This window comes from Cynocephalus volans, chromosome 3, assembly GCF_027409185.1.
Source record: "Cynocephalus volans isolate mCynVol1 chromosome 3, mCynVol1.pri, whole genome shotgun sequence".
NCBI classification, from domain to species: Eukaryota; Metazoa; Chordata; class Mammalia; order Dermoptera; family Cynocephalidae; genus Cynocephalus; species Cynocephalus volans.
Genome location: NC_084462.1, coordinates 44,317,120 through 44,343,853, shown reverse-complemented (window position 1 = coordinate 44,343,853; position 26,734 = coordinate 44,317,120). Strand labels below are relative to the sequence as shown.

The 26,734-nt window shown below is 34.7% G+C and overlaps 1 protein-coding gene across 8 annotated transcripts in view; it reads left to right on the top strand.

Annotated features, from left to right (window-relative positions):
• The window catches only part of LRRC28 (leucine rich repeat containing 28), a 145,423-nt gene that overhangs the window by 27,531 nt on the left and 91,158 nt on the right, over nucleotides 1-26,734 (top strand). For all 8 annotated transcript variants that reach the window (XM_063089275.1, XM_063089276.1, XM_063089272.1 and 5 more), the window contains exons 4-5: nucleotides 2,129-2,166; nucleotides 2,753-2,890. In XM_063089275.1, the coding sequence (XP_062945345.1) occupies nucleotides 2,129-2,166; nucleotides 2,753-2,890 (176 nt within the window). The remainder of the gene's footprint in view (nucleotides 1-2,128; nucleotides 2,167-2,752; nucleotides 2,891-26,734) is intronic.

The window sequence follows — 26,734 nt, the reverse complement described above, 5'->3', positions numbered from 1 at the left end:
TGTCTTTTGGTCTCCAGAGATTCTCATGAAAAGTCAGTAGGATTTCAATCATTTTCCACATGTATGAAATATGTCATTTTTCTCTGGCTGCTTTTAAGATTTTCTTTTTATTCGTGGTTTTCAGCAGTTTACCTGTGATGTGCCATGTGTGATTTTATTTATACTTTTCTTGGAATTTACTGAACTTCTTGAATCTGTGAACTTACGTCTTTTACCAAATTTGGGATATTTTCAACCATTATTTTTTCAAATATTTTTCATGTATCATTCCCTCTCTCCTTTTTATATTTCATTTACATGTATATTAGACCTGTTGATATTATCCCGCATACATTTGAGGCTCTATTCTTATTTCCTTCAATCTTTTTTTTTCTCTGTACTTCAGATTAGATCATTTATGTTGAGCTGTCTTCAAGTTTAACCATCACCCATTGAGGACGTATTGATTGTTTCAGGTTTGGGCTGTTATGAATATAATAGCTGTGAACATTAATGTACATGCTTTTTTGTAAATGTTTTCATTTCTCTGGGATAAATGCCAAGATTGCAATTGCTGAGTCATATTGTAATTACATGTTTTTTTTAATTGAGATATAATTCACATATCATAAAATTCAGCCTTTTAAAGTGTATGATTCAGTGATTTTTAGTATATTCACAAGGTTGTGCAACCATTACTGCTGTCTAACTCCAGGACATTTTCTTCACCGCAAAAGAAACCCATTAGCTGTCATTCCCACCTACCCCCAATCTCTGCTATTCCCTTGGTAATCACTAATCTACTTTTTGTCTCTACAGACATGCCTATTCTAGACATGTCATCTTAATGGAATCATACAGTATGTGGTCTTTTGTATCTGGCTGCATTAACATAACATAATGTTTTCAAGGTTCATCCGTGTTACAACGTTTATCAGAAATTGTTCCTTTTTTATGGCTGAGTAATATTGCTTAGGTATACCACATTTTGTTTATCCATTCATCAGTTGATGGATATTTGGGTTGTTTCCGCATTGTGCCTATGATGCACAATGCAACTGTGAACATTTATGTAGAAGTTTATGTGTGAATTTTCAGTTCTCTGGAGTTTATACCTAAGGATGGAATTGCTATGGTAACTCTATGTTTAACTTTGAGGAATTGCCAAACTGTTTTTCAAAGTGGCTGGATCATTTTACAGTTCCACCAATAGTGTGTGAAGGTTCTAATTCCTAAATATCCTCAACACGTTATTTTTACATCTTTTTGATTATAGTCATCCTAGTGGGTACAGAGGGCTGACTGTACTTTATGAGGATTTATTTTTGACATATAATGAATAAAATGATAGGTTTGAAAAGAAAGTTTACTAAAATCTAGTTCTATTGTTTCAAAACTAATGATATAAACTTGTTTTCTTAAATTATTACTGTAGGATCTCCAGCAGTTGCTCTTGTTTTGCTCCTAATATAGCATAGTCTCCACCAGAGTGTGCTAAAGATACTTCAGTGGGAAAAGTGTTATTATACTTGCTTGAACTTGTCAGCCTTGGCAATTTTTTTTTTTTTTTTTTAGAGAAGAGTTTGATTTCTTGTTTATGAAATTCCTTTTCCCGTGAAATAAATTCTGTAACTTGACAGTTGAGTATTTCTGAAGATACTGTAAATGATGAATATTTAACTTGTCCATTCTTGGTTCTCAATAAGCATGCCAGCTGGAAAGATCTGGTTGTTTTTTGAGGTTATCCTTTAGAAACTAAAATTTGCATCTCCCTTTACACAACAGGTATTGATTTTTCTTTACACAATATATGTATTTCTGAAACCCTGAATAATTTAAAATGAACTGGAGTATTTGTTGTGTGAGGTTAAAAAATACTACATAATTGATTTATTATATATGCTTTTATGTTAAAATAGCAACTAAATCAGTATATAGATTTAATATTTACCATTCTATCATAAAATATTTTTTTCAGAGTATTATTAATTAGCTGTGATAACTGTGTATTTGTGTTGATGCATTAGAGTAGGGTATGAAAATTTTCGCCCATTTATATTCGATAAATTTCTAAGTGAGCATTTTATAAACTGACTACCTGGCAAAAGTACTGAACGATAACAGCTGTTTTTTTCTTTTTTTCTTCCAGGTACCTTCACTCAAATAACATAGTTGTGGTTCCAGAAGGTAAGTGTACTTACAATTTTTAGTTAGAAGATAATATAGTTTAAGCTTTGCTTTATAAGTAGAACAAATTCTCTCTTTGAACTTATTTTGCTTGGTTTATTAGGGAATTTTAATTATAAAGCACCTTTAATTTACTAGTTTAAAAATTTTTTCCCTCTAATAAGTTCAGTTAAGAATTATGATGAAATAAGTTATATCTAAAATGATTATAATAGTTAGGTAAATTATTATTAGATAAATTGTTGTCAGGTGAATAATAAAATAAATTCTAAATTTAATAAATCCAGTTAAGAATTTGGGTTAGGTAGAAAAGACCTTGTGTATCATTTCTGGAATTATTTATTTACTCAGGCAATTTTACATTGTTTTAACATTTTTATTTGTGTTGTTTTTAAAGTTATTTTATCTCAAAGTAGAAGTATTTATCACTTTCATAAAACTTAGTTTGATCTATGTTTTTACTATTTTGTGAGCATCTGAGACTGGGATATTAAGTATTAAAATATCTTAACTCAGAATACTTGCATTAGAGATTTGGCTTGACACTTGGGTCACATTCATTTTGCCTTTCCCTTTCTCTTTGAAGCCATTGGATCCCTTGTAAAACTCCAGTGTTTGGATCTTAGTGACAATGCCTTAGAAATTGTTTGCCCAGAAATTGGTCGTCTGAGAGCTTTACGTCATCTTCGATTAGCTAATAACCAACTGCAATTCCTACCTCCAGGTAATCATAGTCTATAGCACACAATAGTTTCTTGTCTATTACAGGTCTCTTTTTATTCATGTTTCTCACTGTATGTCTAGGCAATGGGCTATGAATATATTTGTAAGCATTTGATTGTTCATTTGTTTGAAGATGAAACTAAGGAATGTGGGTGAAATAAGACTGAGTCTTTCTTGTGATGCACACATAAGAAGGTAGCATTTATGTTTTTGATCGGACTGCAAATATTATAATCGTACATTGCAGTTAATGCCCCTTCGAATCACTGCCCTGGTGAAATATTTGTACGAAGAGCTACTTCGGTTCTGAATTTCACACAAGAGAATTTAGGTGAACTTTGCATATCATTTTAATATCCAAAGGGCAGATATATAGTGTTTTCTCTCATTCTCCAGTGAAGTAACTGGTGTACATTAACCTTGATTCAATGAGGAATCGTACTAGAATTTAGTAGCACAATTTGTATTTGAGTCTTAGAATTGTCAGTTCTGCCTGTGGAACATCTGATTAAATTATCATGTACCTATAAACAGTACTAAAATCTTGCATTCTCTTGAGAGCCACCATTATACCCTTTAACTTTCTTGAGAGAAGCATCCAGAGACCTTCCTTTGTGAATCCAAACATTTTCAGATTCCACTGTCATATGTCATTTCCCATATTAAAAAAAAAAAAAGCATGTTTAAAAACTAGAAAAAGTATGCTTTAGGTATTACATGAAAGTTACTATGTATTCAAAATGAACAGAGAAAAATACAGATGTCCATTGGTGGGAGTATTTTTACTTAGTTACTCTTTTAGGATTACCAACCAGCCTTTTAGTGTATCCAAGTGAAATGTATGACTCAAACAGAATTATAAATTACTCCTTGTTATAGAACTTCATGAGAAATTTAAGAACTATGCATGTTAAATCCATGAACGAAAAAGTCTGTGATATTTCTTTGTGATTTTAAAAATATTTACAAAGTTTTTTCAAGTACAGAAATTTCTAAATGAAAACATAGTAACTGATTAATTTTTAGACTTTATGACTTTATATACCAGCCTTAATATATAGGTGCAGTACTTTTTACAAAACTGGTACCAGTATATCAGTGACTTTACTTAAAAAGAATAATTTTTTAACCTCGTTATTTCTCCCAAGTATAGTTAATACAAAAATTTCAACACAATGTAAGAATATGATTCTTTAGAGTTTATTGTATGTAATCAGGCTCAATGGAGTTTCATCATTCTAGCTTTCATCAAGTTTATATAATCATATACCCAGAAAATTAGATTTTCTTTTGGATTGCCTGGAAAATGTATTAGTAAAGATAATACTTTAAACTTTCATAATATTTTCATATGTGAAACTTATGCAAGATATATTACAGACTCAAAATGCATGGATATAATGCTATATTTGTAAACCCCTTTTTACATATAAAACATAAAAATATAATTCTGTGTTAAACCATGATTCTGTGTGTTCTATTATTCTGTCTTTTACTCTAATATAAGAACATTTTGTGGAAGAATGTGGTCATTTTCTTCCATTATATATTCTCAGAGGTTAAGGATGTACTTATAATATCTTTGCCTCCTAATAACCAGTGAAGGGTATATGTTTCCTGACTACTTTCATATAATTTTTTTTTTTATCAATCATCCATTACACAAGAGATTCGGGGCATATACTTCTGATTTTATTTTCCTAGTTTTATTTCTATTGTCTGTTTTTGGTTTTGTTTTGAGTAAAATTATATACAGCAGTAGCTGTGTATTTTGAATAGGAACTTTTGATTGAGCCGTGTATAAGTTTTTTTTCTTTCTAGGCCACCATGAGTAGCAGTAGACTAGGCCTTAGTAATAATTTGACTCACTTTGCACATCTCATTATGAGGAATGTTATGATTTAACAGGTAAGGAGCTAGGTGTACGTATCCCAAGTGTTTCATTGGGTTTGGAGACATGCTATGGAAAAGTATCCTAACTATAGAAAAGAAAGGTGAGGGACTGCCATGTTGTCTCCATTTGATAACAGTAAACACCAGTCGATAGCTCACTGATGGCCCCGGCTACTGGGCCATGCTATTATATGCAGACTTCTTACATGTTACTTCCCTCAAAAGACTTAACATTTTACCATCTTTATTTGTTTGGTTGAAAAACCTTTGAATATAATTTCATATCCAATATTTGAAATTTGAAAAATTTTGTTTTTATTTTTATTTTTTCGTGGCTGGCTGGTAAAATTTGAAAAATTTTAAAACAACACTTGAAAAAATTAAAATATTAGAAAAGTTGAGATAGATATAGAGAGTTTTTGAATTAGGATATACGAATAGATTACAGGGCTTTCATGAACTCTCTTCTCTGTTGGTGTTTGTATGTACATAACTGCTATGCGTGGAGAAGGTCCAATGTTTTCATCAGCCTCTCAAACAGATCCATGATGTATATGGTTCATATCTATTAGGTTGCTTGCCAGTGTCCATTTTTCTGGGAATTTCCCTTTCTCCTATTCTGTTGGATTGCAGGTTACTGCCATTTTTCTGCCATATACCATTGCTTTCTCTCCACATTTGATTGGTCCAGGTGTGGATACCTGACCAAAGCAGGACCAGTCCTTTTCTAGAAATTTTGGAAGAGGCTGGTGAGGGAGAAGGAAAGAAAGTAGAGAAGACAGGAAAAAAATTAGTTTCTCTTTCTGTCTGGGCTACTGCACAACACTATGTAATCTTGTGAGATGCTGGTAGTAGCCATGTGGACTGGGAGACAGAAAAAGAGAGAAAGATGAAGCAGAGAGAAAGTTCCCCGTAAACTTTCTTTAATATCCCAATCACTGGTTCTGTTTTTGAGACCCACTGGCCTTGTGCTTAAGCTAGCTCTAGTTGGCTTTTATGAATTGCATCCAAAAGAACACCATGTAACAAAGCTGCCCCAGAGGCTTAAAATAGCTTGTCTGAGGAGTAGGATTAATTGTATATTGAACTCTCCTATTTACTTAACTGCTGTACTGTAACGTATGTTGAACTCTTCTGTTAACAGTTATGCTTGGAAATTGCAAAAGCTGTTGTTAATAGTAGGAAATCCAGGGCTAGTAGTAGCATGATCAGCAGTTATGTCTGTGTATGAAGTGGTTCATTCTGTTTGCCCCCGTGCACAAGTAATAGAGTAGTATTTGGAGAGGTGCATAGAACACTGGTATAGAGTAGTGACAAGACATGAGAGTGTGAAGATGATAGACAAACACTTCTAATTTCTATCACCATGGATTCATTTGATCTGTTGTTGAAATTAATATAAATGGAACCATGTAGTATGATCTCTGTGTCTAGCTTCTTTCCCTCAAAATAATGGTTTTGAGATGCATTCATGCTTTCGCATGGATCAGTCGTTCATTCTTTTTGTTGTGGAGTAGCATTCCACTGTATAAGTATACAGATGTATGTTTTCCTCTTGCTGGATGTGGATTTTTTCTTGTTTTGTTATTGTGAATAAAACTAATATAAACATTCTTGTATAAGGCTTTTTTATGGACATATGTTTTCATTTCTTTTGGGTACATACCCTGGAGTGAAAAATCTTGGTTCATAGGGTAGTGTATATTTAACTTTATAAGATATTGCCCAGCAGTTTTTAAAGTGATTATTCCATTTTACACTCTTCTCCCAGCAATATATGAGAGGTCCAGTTACTCCACATCCTTGCCAAAATTTGGTGTCGTCTGTGTTTTTTTGTTAGTTTGTTTTTATATTTTAGTCAACGTAGGGGGTATGAAGTAATATTGTGGTGTTGTTTTATTTTGAATTTAATTTAATGTGCATTTCTTTCTTGACTAATGGTATTGAGCACCTTCCATATATTTATGGGCTATTCCAAATCTTCTTTTTGAGTTGTAGGGGGTATCTTTCTGCTTTACAGACCAGCTTCCACTTCTTTTGGATTTCTGAGGATTCTCTTTGCTTTCCAGTTTCTGCCCCTTGCTTTCTGTGCTTTGAGAGCTCTCCCAGCCCTGCTGTTCCATTCTCGGCCTGTGTAGGTTGACTATGGTTGCCCTGTACTTTGTGAAGGTGGGTATTGCCTCTGAGAAGTTTCTGTTCGCTTTCCTGTTACCTCCATCCCCCTAGTCTTCCCTAGCTAAAAGCCTCACATATGTTGGGGGAGATTATCTCAGCTCTCTTTTCTTACCCTCATTTTTGGTGAAGACTGGTGGGAAAGAGTTTGTGTGTGTGCCTGTGTGTGTGTATATACACAGAATGGGCGGATTTAGCACAGTCTCTTTCTGTATCGGTGGCTCCTCTGGATTCTGCACTGGTATGCCAGTCTACACATGGCCCTTCAAAGTTAGACTGATTTCTGTTTAACCCTTTCCTGTGGCTGATTCCTTGTTCTCGCTCTATTTCAGTAAAGAATGATAACAACTGAAGATTTCTTCTCTTTTAAAATGGGCTTGTCACTCTTTGGAGTTGGTCTCTGACAGGTTTTAAAAACGATGACTATGTAGCTTATACAGCTTGTTTTTGTTAGAGTGAAAGTGATGATTTCTTTTGCCTTACTACCTTCAAATTGGAATTAAGTTCTTCTTGCTCCAAATTGTCTACCACAATTTGGTTTTCATCCTTCTGTGCCTCCTTTCTGTCTTCTTTTGGATTACTTGAGTGTGTTTTAGTGTTCCATTTCAGTTCATCTTGTTGGCTTTTTTCTAGGGTCCACAATATGCACCCTTAACTTATTACACTTAGAATATTGTACCACTTTGTACAAATCATTAGAACCTTACAATAGTATACTTCCACTTACCCTCCTTCCTTTGTGCTGTTGTATACATTTCATTTCTATATATGTTATAAATCCTGCAGCATAATTTTATTTTTGAAAGTCAGTTGTCTTTAAAAGAAATCAAGAGAACAAAAAAGATAGTCTTTGTATTTACCCATATATTCACCACTGCTGTGCTCTTCATCCTCTAGATCTGTTTTCCTTTTGTTATCATTTCTCTTCAGCCTGGAGTACTTCTTTAGTATTTCTCGTAGTGCAGTTCTGCTGGCAGTGATCCATCCCAGTTTTTCTTTATGCAAAAATGTCTTTATTTTACCTTCATTTTTGAAGAATATTTTCTCTGGATATAGGATTCTGGGTTGACGAGATTTTTTCCTTTTAGTAAGATTTTTTACTTTAAAAGTAACCTTCCATTGTCTCTTGGCCTCTATTGTTTCTGATGAATAGTCAGTTATAATTTGTCATTGTTACCCTGTATGTAATGTCTTTTTCTGTGACTACATTAAGATTTTTCTCTTTATTTTTGATATTAGCAGTTTGTCTATGATGTGTATTGATGTAAAATTTTTTATATTTATCCTTCTTGAAATTTTTTTGATTCCCAAATTGAGAAGTTTTCTGTCATTATTTCTTCAAATATATTTCTGCCCCATGTTTCCTCTCTTTCTGGAACTCTAGTTACACATGTGAGATCATTTGGTGTTATTCTACAGGTCACTGAGTGAGACTTTGTTCTTCTTCTTCTTTTTTTTTTTTTTCATCTTTTTTCCCCTGATCTAAATATTGGATACCTATTGATCTATCTTCTACTACTCTACTTCTTTTGTGCTTTTCAATATGTTATTTATGTCCCTTTGTCTTATTCAGACCACTATAAAAAAAATACAATAGACTGAGTGGTTTCATAAACAATGGAAATTTATTTCTCACAGTTCTGGAGGCTGGGAAGTCCAAGATCAGAGCCTGTTTCCTGATTCGTAGATGGTGCTTTTCACTGTGTCCTCATGTGGTGGAGGGGACAAGGGAGCTCTCTGGGGTTTTATAAGGGCACAAATCCCATTCATGAGGACTCCACCCTCATGACTAATCACCTCCTGGTGGTCCCACCCCCTAATACCATCATATTGGGGATTAGGTATCAACATATGAATTTTGGGGAGACACATTCAGATCATAGCACCTTCTTTACACTCTGTAGTCTGTTTTTGTGTTGCTATAACAGAATACCTGAGACTAGGTAATTTATAAAGGACAGAGGTTTATTTGGCTCATGATTTGGTACAGCTGCATCTGGCATGGGCCTCAGGTTGCTTCTACTCATGGTGGAAAGTGGCAGGCAGCCGGCAGGTACAAGCAGGTCACATAGTGAGAGGAAGGAGGAAAGAGAGGGGAGGTGCCAGGGTCTTTTAAACAACCAGCTGTCGCAGGAACTAATAGAGTGAGAGCTCAGTCACTACACCCACCCCCCAGGGAGAGCATTAATCCGTTCATTAGGAATTTGCCCCCATGATTCAAACAGCTCCCAACACTGCCGCATTGGGGATCATATTTCCACATGAGTTTTAGGGGGACAACACATCCAAACTCTATCACCCTCTCACAGCTTTTTCCTCTTTGGTGCTCTGTCCTGCATTTTCTGGGTGCTCTAGTGACCCCAAACTCTGATCCCTACCTCTTCAGCTCTGAGACTAGAACTCTGTTTGGGTTCCACTGTCCTGTGCCATGTCCCAGAATGTGACTCTTGGCAGAAAGCCAGATCCAACTTAGGGCTCACTTCTTGTGTTTCTCTTATTTCAAGGATCATAGTTCTGTGTTGCCTGTTCATTACTTGTAAACAGTTGCCTTATATGTTTTTGACTACTTTTATTGTATTTTTATGGGTGGCAAGTCTGGTATCAGATACTTATTATAACTGCAAGTGGAAGTTCTATTATGTGTTCTTTGATTTCTTATCTGATTGTTTACCTGTACTCTTTTATATATATGTGTGTGTGTGTATATATATATTCCTGAAATATGTACCACTTAAACATATATATATTGCCTTTCCCTACTCCCTATATCAAAAATATAACATTATTTATTATAGAACAAATTTAAACTAATTTTCTTCAAAAGTATTTTTGTTTTATTTTATTTTATTTATTTTATTGTAACATAGTTTATTGTACATATCTGTGGGGTACAGCATTGAATATCAATACTTGTATGCAATATGTGATACTCAAATCAGGATAATTAGTATATTCAATATTATATAATATAATCATTTTTCATGGCCCTTTATCAGTTCCTCACTTACCCCCTCTACCTTTCCCACCTCTGGTAACCTCAGTTCTGTTCTCTCCTTTTGAAAGTTCAATGTATTATTGTGATTATTGTATCTTTCTTTCTTCCACTTTTTAAAAAAAATTTATTTGTTTATTTTTTAGCTCCCACTTATGAGTAAGGATATGCAGTATTTCTCTTTCTGTGCCTTGCTTATTTCACTTAACATGATTTCCTCGAAGTTCGTCCATGTTGCTGTGAATGGCAGTATTCTTTATGGCAGAGTACTATTCCATTGTGTATATATACCACGTTTTTCCTTATCCAGTCATCTGCTAATGGACATTTAGGTTGGTTGCAATTCTTGGCTACTATAAATAGAGCTGTGATAAACATGGGGTGCAGGTATCCCTTTGACATGATGATTTCCATTCCTTTAGGGATAGCTTCAGTGGAATTGCTGGATCATATGGAAGTTCTATCTGTAGTTGTTTGAGGAAACTCCATATTGTTTTCCATAATGGCTGCACCAATTTACAGTCCCACCAACAGTGTAGTAGGGTTCCCCTTTCTCAAATCTTTGTCAGCTTTTGTTGTTCTCTTTTTGATAGTAGCTATTACCAAAAGGCTTTTTCTAACCTGATTAAGTAAAATTATGATTATTATGATGAGAAATACTGCGCACCTACAAACAAAGGATTACTGGGGAAAGGTTTTTATCTGTGCAAGGCTGCTTGCTAAACACTTTGTAATTCACACTTGGTAAAGACCACAAAGGTCAATGGGTATTGGAGGAGACAGAAAAAACAGCTAATCTTTGATAGCTGAGAAAAGCCTGATACTTTTGTGATTTGCCAGAAACTCTCTGTGAACCCCCATGAGAGCAGATTATGGTAACAAGTAAACAACAAAAAGTAACCAGAAGTCAGAAAAGATGTTGCTTACATCTGGCATATAAATCAGCCTACTTTTTTGAAATGTTTTATCCTTGAAAAGTTGTTTTTTATACCAAAAAAGGAAGGGTTTACAAAACATGAACATGTTGTACTTTAATAGCTAAAACTATGCACAAACAAAGATAAATGTACTTCATGTAACTAGCATGAATTGTTTCTAAATCTCAAGCTTTGGGTATAGTCAAGTTTATTATTATTGTTTTCTTAAAATTTATTTTTTCTCCAGTTGAGCCTCTATTGCTTTATTGGAATGAAAGTTAGTATCTCTTCTTAGGTCTGTCCTATTGCCACCTAAATTGTTCTGAAAGCTCTGTGCTTACTGGTCTAATGTGGAGGTAGGGAGGAACAGATTAGCCTTTTCCCTATAGAAAACATAGAAGGAACCAGAGCCTAGTCCCTCTAGAGCTTCCGACGATGCTTACTACCCTGTTTGTTGAGGCTGTACTGGCATAGGCTGACAGAGGCCATACTGCAACACAGGCTGTAGTGATTCTTCAAAGGTGTTGATCCCACCTGTAGTTAGAAGCCTGGTTACAGGTGCTCATCATTTGAATTCTCTGTATTACAGAGAATTAATGCAGAGAATTCCTGGGGATGCTAGGTGGCGCAGAAACAGTGGGTCAGCCCTGGTTCCATTGCTATATCTTCCTTTATGCCTGCCTCCTCAGTGATCAACTCAAAGGGAGAACAGAACAGTTCTCTTTTTGAATCCTCAAAACACAAAGTCCCTCCTGCCCCCAAATAATCAAGGCTGTTCACCTTATATTACCTTCCATAGGCAAACACCAGTAATTCTGGGTGATTTACTCTTCTGGGAGACTCAACTTTTCACTGATTATACATCAGTGCTGGTAACATAGCTAGCACTTCTCTCACTAAAAAAGAATCTGAAAAATTAACCTCAGACAGAGCACCCCTCTGGTGTCACCAGGCTGTATATGCGTGGTCAGTAATATAGGTGAATAGACTTTGTTTTGTGGGGTTATCTACATGTCCAGGGGACATACTATTTCATCAACTTAACAAAAAGATATTTATTGTCTCAAAGCATATCATGCTATGTACTATCTCTAGTACACTATGAAGGTGGGAACTATGAAGAACAAAATTGGACCCAGGCTTCACAGGAGTTTGTCATATTTTATTGTCTAATATTTTAAACTGTATACTTCCAAAGAAGGGACTAGACAGAGAGGAGAGAGAAGGAAGTATTGAGTGTATTAGTATAGTTAGTCATTATCTCAGTACAGTGTCAGGAGGTTCACATACTCATTTTGACAACTAACGCGTGCAGGGAAAAAATTCTAACAATCTGTCTCTTCTTGTCAGGTACATGAATGAATAAATGAATAAATGTCTACCAGAGTCCTAAACTCATGTTCAGCACCTGTTCTTTCAGTGACATTTATAGTCCTAAAGTAACTTTATTAGTAACTTTGTAGTACACAGAGTACTTCATTAGTAATATAACTTTATAGAGTAACTAAATATATATTAGTAACTCTGTAGTAACATATAGATTTTTTATTTAGATTTTTACACAACATTATCTTGATATACTAGGCTGAACAACACATAGATTTCTTAGAAAAAATATTTTTACTGTAGATATTATTGTGTATTGTAAAATGTGCTTACAAATGAAGCTAAGGCTTTTAAATTTTATTTACAAAGCTTTGAAAATTTGGCAAAAATCTTAGAATAAAAATGACCATTAAAATTCTTCTAAAAGAAAAAACATTTTGTTTCTGGACCATGTTTCTTCTCAGTGTCAAATAAATACTGAAAATACTCCTTTTTAGGAAAGATGTGAAGGAAGTGGTAGAAAACTTGCCAAAGTCTGAAAAACAAAAGTTCGTTGTGACAATTTAAAAAAGGCAAAGAAGAAAAGTTGGTCTCTTGACCTGGAAGTCTTTGCCATCAATCATGCTGCTGGCTGAGGCACATTGAGCTCCTTTCTGTGGATCATTCCTTTGTGAAAAGGTGTAAGAGCAGTTAACATCATAACCTGGGCAATCCACATTCACTTCACAGGCAGCACTACCTTTCTTCCCTTTCTAATCACAGTTTATTACAGCGTGGTGTATTACTAGCATGGCACTGTATGGGAAGAGTGGTGACAGTACTGAGGTCAGTTAAAGAGGGGTTAAGAGAAGTCATGTGTGATGTGAGGGGCCGAGCTGGGGTGTAAATGGTATGCAGGAGCAAATGATTTGGATTTGAATATTTTCCATTATTTATCTCTGAAACGTATGTATTTTGTAGACTGTCATACACAGGCTTCCAGGATTATCTCTTCAAAACACAGATTTGATAAGCTATTTGCCCAATTAAAATCCTTCATTTAAATAAATTGCCAAAAGTGTGGTGGTTGCTATGACTGAAGTTGCTATACTGAGTTTATAACCATTTGTTTATGATGAATACCAGGAATTACGGATATTTTTTAAAAATCTCATGAATATAGACATGTTTTTAATGTTTTGGAAGGAATTTTCTTGAGAACTTATAAAATGTATTTTTTTAGGCACAGCCTATTAATGAGACTTCAGATATTTAATTGTTATTTTTGTGTCTAGGTCAGCTTGCAGTATTTTAGAAGTAGCATGGAGTAATTTCTATCATTTTTTGATATCTTGGCAAAACTTGGGTTCATGGTTCATTTTTAAAAGGAACTTCCAAGTGGTAAACACATTTTTCTTATATTAGTAGTGATTTGTTATATTGCATTTATTAATCAAGCTTTGGAAAAAGCAAATTTTAGATAGATATATAAATAAAGTTTATATTTTCATGGTTATTTTGTAGCTTCAGATGATTTTCCTACCCTGATTTTAGTATACTGTTGTTATATGACATGATCAGAAAATTGTAGTTTCATGGCAAACTGTATAACTTTTATTGTTTTTTAAAATTTATTATATTATTTTTGACATTTTTAGATGTTGTGGAACAGTTGGAGGGGAGGAGTAGAGGCAAAAGGGGAAGGAAATAGAGTGGGAGGAGTAGGAAGGTGGGGGGTCTTTGTTGATGCCTTGTGGCACCCTCCTCATTCCGGCAGGGGAGACCAGGGGGGTTCTGGTGGTGGCTCAGTGGTTGTCGCTGGGCTGGTTGCAGATGTTGGGGGTAGCGTGCCCTCGGCCCCCTACTTCTCTCACTCGGGACCCTCGGGTGCTTCCTGCAGTGGCCTGGTGGTTGTCACTGGGCTGGGTATGATCATTAGGGGTGTGTGGCTAAGGCCCCCGACTCTTCCCCCTCCCTGGCTTGGCAGCCCAGGGGGCTTCCAGTCCTTCTAGGTTTTATAGGTGTTCTTTGGTGGTGTTAGACCTTTACTAGTTAATATCAAACTTTGTCTCTGATCTATGGGTATTTTGTTTTTTTCTTTCAGTTCTGTGTTGGATTATTGGCTGTTCCCACCATTTAAACTCTGCACTGGAACTAATTTGTTGTCCTTTGCTTACTTCTAAAATGCAGGAACTTCCTGTGGGGACCAGCACTTGAGCCCTGTGGGTGAGCTAAATTGTTGCTTTGCTGCTGATTCCCTGGGGAAGGCTTTTTGTGCAGCTCAGATTTTAATTGTTGACCTTGTATGTACTTCCAGGTCTTGTGAGTTCCCATAAACCTGGGTTGTGTGGAAACTCTGGTCTGAGCCTGAGTCTTTTCAGCAAACTGCACCCCTGCAGTTCTATATTCCTGACCAGTCTCCACTGAGTGGTCCTGTGCCGACTGGAGTGCAGATCAACTGTCCATGTTGTGTCCCAGTGTTCCCCTGGTGGCCTGCCTCCCCCACCATTCACACTCCAAATACTTCCCATAGGATGGGCTGTGTGCTGATCCCTTGTGGTGACTCACCAGCCTCTGAGTGGTTCCATTTTTCTGTTGACTGTGGCTCCTCGTTCCTACGTGGGTCCACTGGAACTCCGTTAGTGGTCTTGCTGTCCTGGGAGCCACCAAGGCGCTCTTCTCCCCTGCTGCCTCCAAGCAACTTCACAGGAAGGGAACAGCTGCAGCTTTTTCCAGCTCTTGCTCTGTGAAGCCTTGAAATGGCCAGGGCTCAAAATGGTTGGAGCGGTCCTTTCTTTCTCTCATCGTGGCTTCTCCAGCCTTCATGCACTCCGTAGGTCTGTCCTCCTCTTCCCCTGAGCTCTAGCAACACCAGCTTGGCTGTCATTGCTTTTTTTATTTTTATTTTTATTTATTTTTATTTTTTTTGTTTTTGTGACCGGTAAGGGGATCGGAACCCTTGGCTTGGTGTCGCCCGCACCGCGCTCAGCCAGTGAGCGCACCGGCCATCCCTATATAGGTTCCGAACCTGCGGCCTCAGCACTCCCAGCGCCGCTGCGCTCCTAGCACCACACTCTCCCGAGTGAGCCATGGGTTCGGCCCTGTCGTTGCTTTTTAATAGTTGTAAATTGGATGGTTGTGAGAGAGAGTGATGCTGGGGACTGTCTGTTCTGCCATCTTCACTGGAAGCCCCTATAACTGTTAAGAAAAATTAACTAGCAGGATATAGGTTATGTGCCAAAACAGGCATTTTTTAAAAATTAATGTTTTCTATACATAAGACATTTTGCTTTATTTTTCATTTGTTATTTGTACATGCTTGTTGCTTTACATTATTGTAAATTATGTTTTAATTTGTTAAAGGTTTTAGTTTAAATCAGATTGTTTGTTCTTCAAGTAACTTAAGAGTTAGTGATTGCTTTAATGAATGAAAAGCTTTATGACTTGCCTGGGGTTGATGTAATGAGAAGCAATCAAAATGGAGTTTGAGATCATTTGTTACCCCCATACCACCATACACAATTGGCATCACAGTTCTTTGTTTAATCCTTTTTATTGTTTTTTTAAAATCAACATTTTTAGCAGGTACTTTGATTTTTTAAGAGCAGTTTGTTTTAGTTTTCATTGTGTATTTGTTTGTAGGTAGTAAGAAAACTTGAAGTCAAAATTGTGGCTGTGGAAGTGGGGAAGGGTTCAAAAAACGGTCCTTATATGCTTATAACAAATATCGCTAGTTGGTTCCATGTCTCCTCTATTTCTTGGCTATATCTGCTGACATTCCTGCTCCTGACGTATTCTGAAAGAGAAGTAAAGTCTGGAAGGTCTGTTTTTGTGACTTTTTCTTTTAATTTCAAAAGTTTGGTATTCATCACTTTAATATGAATTTATAGTACCAATATTAGTGTTTTAGAATATATATCTTTAGAAATAACAGCAGGTTTTGTAGAAGTCATATACATTTAGGTTCTAACACAAATCCATTTTCCTTAAATGGGATAACTTTTACTTTAGTTTTATAGTCGTTATCAAAAAACGTTGAGATAATTAAAAAGTTTTTTTTGGAAAAAATAGCTGAAAGATATATATGGATATTTAAAGTAATAGATCTTAGGATTTTTCTTTCCTTCATTCATTTTTACCTCTTTGGAAAGTATAAATGCATATTTTTATGAAGGAAAGTACAAGTTTCTTATACATAAATAAGATTAAAAGCTTAATTATTAAAATATTCAATTGAGTAATCAAAGAAATACTCTTAATTTTCTTTTTGCACACTGTGTACATGATCTTTAATCTAAAACAGAGCAAACATACATTCAAAAACATTTTTTAAAGGTATGCACAATTATGCATTGCTGTATATACTCTGAGCCCAAATTGTGATGTCTGTGGTGCTGTTTCTGTAGTACCTGATATTACTAGGAAGCTGAAAACTACATGTCTGAGAATGTGAGACAATTGTTCTGTACTGGTTCTGTGCATAACCAGTGAAGAAGGAATCACTATTGTTGTCTTGTATACATGGGATGTTGTCTTGCAGTCTTTACATCCACAAGAGGAGCTGCTCTTGTTCAGAGACAAATTTCCTTAATTTGTTGACTTTAGGTGATAGGATCCAGTGGCATAATTGAATATGTACTTTACACGGATTAACCCCTAAATTATTTAGCAATCTAAGGACCAAATATTTATACTTTCTTTAGTGAATGATATAGTAAAAAAAATATAGGCTACAGAATACTGTTGATTTTGAGTAAAAGTGAGAAGTGAACATTTTAATCTTTTTTGTTCTTTTGAGGGTCTTAATATACTAGATCAAGTCAACTCCATAAATAAATCAATGCTTAGTAATAATTTTACCTATTCTGTACATCTTCTAAGAATTTTTTTCCAAAATGTCAATCCCCATATATATTTTATTTGAATATTCTTTGTTTACTTATGATATCCTGTGACATTGCATTTGAACTTTATAGATAAAGCCATTTAAGTTTCCCACACCATAATTTCACGGAGCTTTGAACACAAAAACCTGTAAAGTTAACGTTACTTTATACCTGTGTCTCCATTTTCTTAGCCAATATAGTGGGTAGGTTTTAACTTTGATGGGTTCTCATATTCTTCTGCCACTAAAATTCAACATCCTTAAATTTATACTAACTGTAGCAGGTTTGACTTTATGAAGAACATAAAATGATGTCTTTGATAATTTGCTTCTGCTGCTAAAAAACATAACATGATAGGATATGAGGGTTTATATATTAGAAGTCTGTTTCCTATCCATAGTTTAAATTTCTAACTACTTCTAAATCAGAAACACATGTAAAATTATGATATATAAATGTTAAAACCTTGATTTCCTTATTCCCAAGGCATTATCTATAACTGATTTACAATGTGTGATTTATATATCACTTTTCCCCCTACACATTGCTTTTAAATGTCTTCCTAATATCTTGTAAACTTTATGACATTGTCAGTAATTTTGTTCCTGGCATGAGTTGATAACTTGTTTAAGCTACTCGCCACTGATTTTTTTTTAACAGCTTTTTGAGGTACAATTTACATACCATTTAATTCACCATTTTACATGTACAGTTGATGAATTTTATTAAATGTGCACAGTTTAGGAACCCTCACTCTAAACCTCACCATAGTTTTAAAATACTTCCATCATCCCAAAAAGTTCCCTAGTGCCTGTTTGTTGCCAGTCCCTGTTCCCACTTTTAGCCAACCACTGAACCTGTTTTAGGCCTTTGTAGTTTTGACTTTTCCAGAAATTTTATATAAGTGGCATCATGTAATATGTGGTCTTTTCTAGTCTGGCTTATTTTATTTATTATAAAATTTCTGCGTATATGTTGTCTCATGTTTTAGTAGTTTCTTTTTATTGCTGGATAATATTTTATTGTATGGATATGCAATATTTTGTTTATTCATCAGGAGATAATTTAGATTGTTTCCAGTTTGGGGTGTTTTGAATAATGTTGCTATGAACATTTGTGTACAAGCTTTTTGTGGGCATGTGTTTTCCTTTCTCTTGGGTAAATACCTAGGAGTAGAATTGCTGGATTGCATAGTAAGTATATTTTTAACTTTGAAAGAAACTGCCAAACTGTTTTTCAAATTGACTGTATCATCAACATTTCTACTGGCAGTGTATGAGGGTCCCCGTTCCTCTTTATCCTTGCCAACATTTGGTATTTTCAGTCTTCTTTATTGTAGCTATTCTAGTAGCTTCATGAGGGTACTTCAAAGAGTTCATGGAAATATTTGTAGTATCTTTTAATTCTATTTTTCTATTTAAAAAAAATTTTATAAAGAAAATGAAATTTATTGCTTACAGTTTCGGAGACTGGGAAATCCAAAGTTCAGGGAACACATCTGGTGAAGGCTTTCTTTGGTGGTGACTTCAGTGATGGCTAGTATCACATTGTGAAATGGCAGAGCAGAAAGAAAAGCTAATTCTGTTCTTCAACAAACTTTTGAAGTACCCTTTTGTAGTGGCATGGTTTTAATTTGGATTTTGCTAATAACTAAAGGTTAAGCATCTTTTTATGTGTTTACTTGTCATTTCTTTGGTGAGGTATCTATTCACAGCCTTTGACCATTTTAAAATTGAGTTGTTTGTGTTGCTGTTATTGCACTGTAAGAGTTCTTTATACATTCTGGTGTTAAAGGATAATTTCCACAGAAAAGCTAAGATTGTGACTCCCATACAGATATAAAAAACTTTAAATGTTGTAAAGCTTTTATTTAACTCATTAATAAGGAAATTGGTAAGGTGTTATAAACAATTTAAAGGAGAATCCACAGAACAGACACATGTATAGATCAAGAATATTGAAATGAACATTTAAATGGAGCCAAAGCTGGTTTTCTTTACAGGGGCAAAGGATTGTCCCTCCACCAGACATAATTTATGTACATGTTTATAAACAAGGATTATTTTACATTGCTATCAGTTATCTACAACTTACAGAGTTGTAAAATAGCTCTCCTAGAATCAGAATAAACTGAGAAGGATGTACTAGAGGCCAAGGCTTGGAAAACTCTGACCTATGGGCCAACTATGACCCTCTACCTGATTTTGTAAATAAAGTTTTGTTGGAACACAGCCATGCTCATTTGTTTACATATTGTATATGCCTGCTTTTGTACTGTAGTGGCAGAGTTAAGTACTTGTGACTAATAGTAGTAGTTACTATGACTACTAGTAGTTAAGTAGTTAATGACTATGGTTTGCAAAACCTAAAATATTTATTAAATGACCCTTTACAACAAATTTGCTGACCCCTGCTTTTGTTTTGATTCAAGTCTTTTATTAAATATATAATTTGCAAATGTTTTCTCTCAGACTGTGACTTGTGTTTGCATTTTCTTAATAGTGTCTTTTGAAGAGCAAAAGTTTTAAATTTCAATGATCTGTTTTTTATTTTATGGATTGCACTATTGATGTCATGTTTAAGAACTGTTTGTCAAACCCAGGGTCACAAAGATTTTCTCCTATGTTTTCTTCTACAAGTTTTATATAAAGTGTTTTCTCTTACATTTATATCTATGATCTATTTCAAATTAATTGCTGTGTATAATGTGAGGTAAGGGTCAAGGCATTTTAACAAATGGGATATTCAGTTCCAGCACGATTTGTTGAAAACACTCTTCTTGTTGAGTAGCTTGGTACCTTTGTCAAAAAAGCAGTTGACCATAAATGTGGGTTTATTTCTGGAGACTGCATTCTGTTCCTTTAGTGTTTATGTCCTTATGACAATACCACATTGCCTCAATTACTTGTAGCTTTATGGTAGGTTTTGAATGAGGCAATGAAAGTCCTTCAACTTTGTTCTTCTTTTTCAAATTTCTTTTGGCCTCATTGATTTTTTACAATAAAAGGAAATTTAGTTTTCCTCTTTTCCTGTCACTCCATCCATTTACATATATTTCTTATGTGTGTATGGGTAGCAATAAGAAGATAAGGATGGGGGTCTGAAGGACCTTTTGTCAAAGTGATCTGTGGGGATCATTACACTATTTAGTGTACTTTCTAATCACTCAGTCTGTTTCTTGCTTTTATTTTTATTTATGTAACTTATGGCTTTAAGCTTGCTTTTCTAATTTTGTTGAGCCTCTAAACCAGTGTGACTTTTACCAATAATATAGGGACTGTGAAGGACCAGACTAGGGGGCCAGATGACATGGTCTCATAGTGATTCTAGTAGCTAACGGACAGGGACAGACTTGAGACTGCTTGGCCACCCTGTTCCTGTGCACCTGCTTCTTCTCTTCACTGATGGCCATATCTTAGTGGTAGGAGTTGATTAAAAGAAGTGAAAGGCTCTGTGTTTTGCACACAGCAGATCACCTAAGTGCTTTTTGATATCCTATAGAGATCCTGTAAATACAATGTCTGAGACTAGATGAAAACATGCTAAACAGGGTGGTTATTGAAAGAGTTCATCTCTCTGGCTTCTTTACAAATATGAATGAATTTTCCATATTGCTAAAGGGTGGCCAGAAAACATTGTGAACATCTTTTTTTAAAGTCATGGTTGATAAGCCTTTCAGGGCCTATTACAGCACTCAAACTTTGTTATATAATTTTTCTATAATTTCTAAATTCTGGTATTTAAATACATAAATCATCCATATAAAAAGTAGATTTTGTAGCAAATGTTCACTTAATTTTGTATTCTTTCATAGAACTAAGGTGAAATAAATGCTACTTTGAAATTTACTAATATTAACAAAATGTTTATAAGAAAAATATTATTCAGATATTGCTAGAACTAAAATTCTCCCAGTACCTTCAGGATTCAGGCTGTAGCTTTTGATAAAGTATTAGAGTATGTTGAAAATACTTTAAGGAATGTTAATTACTATCTTTTTTTTAAAAGCCCTATGATATGCTAATTAGTAAAATTTGGAAAGAGGAAAATTATATATTTTCCTTCTACATTTTTATGTCACTTATAAATTAATTTGAAAAAAACAGTGACTTTGTTTTCTTGAAATCCTTTGTGTTTCTCCCCTCAAGTCTTCTTGAATGTTCTACATAGTTTCTCTAAACTGAACTCTACTTAAAGTATGTTAGTATATCTTTGTAAAAATTGTGATGAATAATTTCACATTTCTTTTTCATTGCTTAGAAAAAGACAGCAGTATGTTAGTAGCAGTAATTTAGATATTAAGCCTTGAGTGGTAGTAAATTTTTTTTCAACATCATAATTGAGGCTATTCAGAATACTTTTGTTAAACATTTGGATTTCTCTCTTTTGTCTTCATGTAATTATTTCTTAGTATTGCTCCTTATTAGGTGAAATTACTTTGGAATCTTTAATGAAAAATTAAATATCTTGTAATGACCTGGCTTTTAAGGAGCCTTTTCTGTTTGCTGTTGGCCCAGACATTGCCCGATTCTGTTTCCTAATTTAGTTACAGGAATAAAACTATGCAGGACTGGGCAGGTTTGGTATGCCGGCTCCCAGCCAGGAAGCATGGGTTTCTTAAGTAAATGGACCTGTGGGGATTTGAGGAAAACACAGATTAGGTTACATGAGTTTTGCACTTCGCAAATCCCTAACTATTTAAAGGAACTTGTCTAACCCACTGCCACCTAAATAGTCAGTTTAAACACACATATACACAAAATATGGTGTTTCCTTTTCCTTTGAAAATTACCCTTCATATTTGTGTTTTTAATTTTATGTTTTTAGAGTGCTTTTAAAAAAGCTCTTTCTCTTTTGGTAAATAATACATGAAAATTAGTTATTAATTTTATTCAATGATTTTATGTATTTGTAATACCTTTTAAAATAGCATAATATAAAATAATTGATAATATACATATGTAGTGTGCTTCTGTGTGAGGAAATGAAAGAAAGTTCTAACAGATTAAAAAAAAAAAGAAGCCTGGTTTTACACCCTGGCTCTGGCACCAGCTTGGCTGGGTGACCTTGGTGCCTATTGTCTTTCCTACACCATGAGTGTCATTAGTGTTCTGTGTCATGCTAACACTTTACTTTGGGTTGGTTTGCTGTGGTTTCTTTCCACAGTGTTCAAGCACAGGCTGCTTTCCTGTCTGCTGAAACTTTTCCTTCTTGTTGACGCATCTTGTCAGGCACATACTTGATCTTCTTAAGGTCCGCTGCCTCTGAATTTGGACAAGAGCCTTGAAGCCGTGAGGATTAGCTTGCTTCTTTTCTCCTTCAAACCATTATGTATTTCTTCTAACCTCTGCCTTTTATTGTCAGAAGAGGGCCAGCTGTTCACCCTAGTGATGTCTGTTTAATTGGCCTCAGCCTGTATGTAAACACTGTAGGCAAGTAATTCTGAAGCATATTGTCATTGACAGAGAAAGATAGTCTGTCTCATCCCTTAAAAGACTTGACAAATAGTAATGAACAATTCATTCTAAGACTTGGGGTACCATGAGTGGGGTATGGAGGAAAGTACAAAATACAGTCTCCAAAACACACTTAACGTAGTGTTGGTCACAATATGGAATGAAATGGATTTAATATAAACTGAAGTCATCAAATCACATTGACTTTAGGATCAATAGTGTTTCCTATTTTATAAATGCCATCCAAATGTATAAATATGAAAGAATGCTAGATATCACAAATTTCTTGACCAAAAGTGGTCAGGAAGTTACTAATCTATGAAAATATTTTTTAAAATGACTTATTCCTTGATTTTGTGAATATCTGAGTACAGCAGATTGATATCCAGTCTTAGCATCAGAGACCAAAGATTCTAATCCAGTTCTTTCATTTTGTAAAACTTAAAAGTTGTTACTTATAGAAAAGTTCACAGATCAGTAGTGTATATTCAGTGGATTTACCCTCTTCCTCATCTCATTCTTCTGCCTCCCAATTTATTCCTGTGCTCGTACAATCCACATCCCACGGAGTGGCTCCTAGTTCCTCTGTCATTGGCCTTTGCTTGGTTTCCTGACAGAGAGGTCATTGTTATAACAAGGTTTTGGCTGACTAAGGGATGGAAAGAGGGTAAGTCCCCATTGGCAAAGACTCAAATTGACATCAATTGGTTACTATGTAATTCTTACCATTAGTAAAGATCAAGTATGTAGGTGTTTTTGCTGTGTCTTAGTAATTTTAATTTTTTAAATGCATTGTGTGTTATTATTATTGCTAGTAATAATAATAATTTCTTAGTTACTCTAAAATGTGGTAAATGTTACTCCCTCTCCAGATAATCAATAGATTATTATTAGTAATACATTCATTAAGTGTTTAAACTAAGCCAGACATACTATTAAGTGTTTAACTCTATTTTCACTGTTAATTGTCACAACAGTAGTAAGGGATAGGTGTTATTGTTTCTTACTTTTTTTTTTTAAAGATGAGGAACCTGAAACTTAGAAAGATGAACTATCTTTCCAAAAGTTACACAGCTAGTAAATTGGGCAATCAAAGATTCTAATCCGGTTCATTCATTTTTTGAAATGTAAAAGTTGTTACACATAGAACAATGAACAGATCAAAAGTGTGTACTCAATGAATTTTCACAAAATAAGTGCATCTTTGTAACTAGCACCTTGATCAAGAAATAAAACTTTGCCAGAATACTCCAGAAGCTCCTTTGTGCTTCCTTCTAGTCACTATTATCTCCCTTTCAAGGGTAACCACATTCTGACTTCCAACACTCATCTCAATTTTAAAAGGAAATTAAAGATATGCAATTGAAGATCTTATCAAGGTGCAATATACTATACTTGTCAGTGAAGACAATATGTGTGACTTTGGTCATTATGGACTTTATTCAGGATGTGAAGGGAAGCCACTGGAGGATTTTTAACAGAAGAATAATATGATCTCACAGCTTTAAAAGAATCACTCAGGCAACTGTGTAGCATAGGAGCAAGGACAAAATCTGGGAGATGACTTAGGAATCCACTGAAATAACCCAGGCAAGAGATGATGGTGGCTTGCACTAGAGTGGTAGTGGAACTGTTGATGAGAAGCAGTTGAATTTTGGTTTATGTAATGCTTTATAATTTTCACAATGTCTCACTCTTTTTTGTTTTTGGTTTGTTCTTTGTCTACAGGACAGATTTTATCCCTGATTACAAATAAGGACTCTCAAGGCTTAATCTTGGTAAAGATCATTAATAGCTTCCCGAACTATTCGGTAAAAAGAGGTTATGAACCTTACATGAGGTGACTTAGTAAGGTAGAATCAAGGTCTTCTGATTCTCATTCCAGTGCTTTTTCCAAGCTGTTAATAGAAATACATAGTCTTTTAAAAAAATATCTAATTCAAATATTTTATATGATTGAGGAAATTAAAATCATTCACTAGCTTATAATATTATGTTAGTAGTCTATTGCTGCATAACAAATTACCACAAACATAGTGGATTAAAACAACATGCATTTATTATCTCAGTTTCTGTGGATCAGCAATCAAGGCACAGCTTAGTTAGCTATTCTGCTTAGGGCTTCACATACTTGCAGTCAAGATTGGGTTGGCCATGGCTGCAGTCTCATCCGAGGCTTGACTGTTGAAGGATCTAGTTTATACTGCAAATTTCTTAATACTGTTTCTTGTGCTTGAGCCTAGGACAAAAATAGTTGAAGTCCTGTAACAAAATTTAGTGTGTTTTAGTATATTAGCCATCTAATAAAGGAATTCTTAATTGTTTTGACCACCCAAGGTAAAGAATTAATTGAGTTAAAGAATTGTGCCCTTGTCTTTTTTTCTACAGTATCATTTCCTTCTTAACCTCAGCTTTGGATACATAAACTTAGTATATAAACTTAGTATCCAAAGCTGAGGTTAAGCTGAGGAGTGTAAAAATTTGTTCATTCCATTCTATAACAATGTTGCTACCCAGACTGTGTGTCATTGGATGTTATTTTCATTTTGCTGCCACTAGTAAGCACACTAATTAGGCTTGTTAATGGTTATTTTTTCATTTCACTTTCTAATTTAGTTATACATTTGCTCTTATTCCAGTACTGTGGCGATATTTTGCAGTTCTTTGGCTGCTGAATTAAGAAAATTAGTTGTGGAACCAATCGCTGTGTTCCAAAAACAAAGCTACTCTCAACTGTGATCTGCATCTGTACTCCTGCAGCTTTTCTGAATTGTACCCCAGCTTAGTTGATTATTCTGAATTAATCTTCTTTTTGGTGACATACAACTGAGAGGAGGTGTCTCACAATTTCTTCTCTTGTCCTGTTTCCTCATGCTTTCCATTTCACTTATAATCTTAAATTTTTGTACCTTAGGACTTCTGCTTATGGAATTGGCAGACTTGATCATTTGGACCAACCCTTTCTTGAGGACACCTAGAAAAACTTGGGGGGAAAATCTGTTTTGAAAGCACTGGTGAGTGGAAAGAATTCCTAGGCCAAAGAGATTGCAGTCTTTAAAAAACATTTCCCACTAAAATGAACCTGGGTTGCTGAGTTGAGGCACAACACAAAGAAGATACACCTCGGACATCTTGTTCCAAAAAACAGGCAAGCAATCAAAGATTACTGTGGTTACATGAAAATGGTACAAGAGCCAAAGTTGGGCTATTGGAGTATATGACTATCAAAAAGAATAATGACTGAAGTGTATTGAAACACATCAGATATAGAAACATCTATGAGTTCATAATGATACTCTCAAAAAAAACTTATTGGTAAACTTTGGAGGTTGCTAGGGTATTAACTTGTTCTTCAAAAATATTTAAAGGGAAAGTATTGAATATTTTTCTGCCTTTTCTAAACCAGCTGTATTTCAGGTTAACTGTATAGATGAATGAGGGAGAGTTTTTCTACATGGAATAATTATAGTTAATAAATATAGAAGGAATGATGGGATTAGAAAAATCAACATTTTTAAAACTCTAATGAAATACTATATCTTGGCAAAGATCATTAATAACTTTGTGAACCATTAGGTAACAAGTTGATAGGGAACTTTGTATTGATAGAATTGGGCTAATAACACCAGAATCCACTAATTAATCTTACCTTCACTAAAAGAGAGACAAACAGACATTATGTCCTACTACCCAGTGTGATGCAATTGGAAGTATATAGCCCTAACCTTATAATGTAATCTTGCCAAAGAAAATGAACATTTTTAATGATACCATGAGACACAATAAATCAAATTTAGGATGTTGGAAATTCTGTAAGACAAAAATCCAGTTTTTAAAATAAATGAAAGAAAAAAAGGAGGAAAACTGTGATGAATTAAAAGAGTCTTAAGAATTACATCAGTCAAATACAGTTGCTTGACATTGTTTAGATTTTGATTTAAATAAATCAATCATAGAACACAATGTGGATATCTGGGAAAATGGAACATGGACAGGGTATTAAATAACATTAAGGAACTATTATTAATTTTATTACATACAATAATCGTATCGTAGGTTTGTTTTTAAAAATACTTATCTGTTAGAATATATTGGGGTACTTCAAAAAGTTCATGGAGAGATTTGTATTATCTTTTAATTCTATTTTTGCACAAACTATTTGAAGTACTCTCATATACTGAAGTATTTTTGCAGGTGAAATAGTTTGTAAGGTGAATATGACAT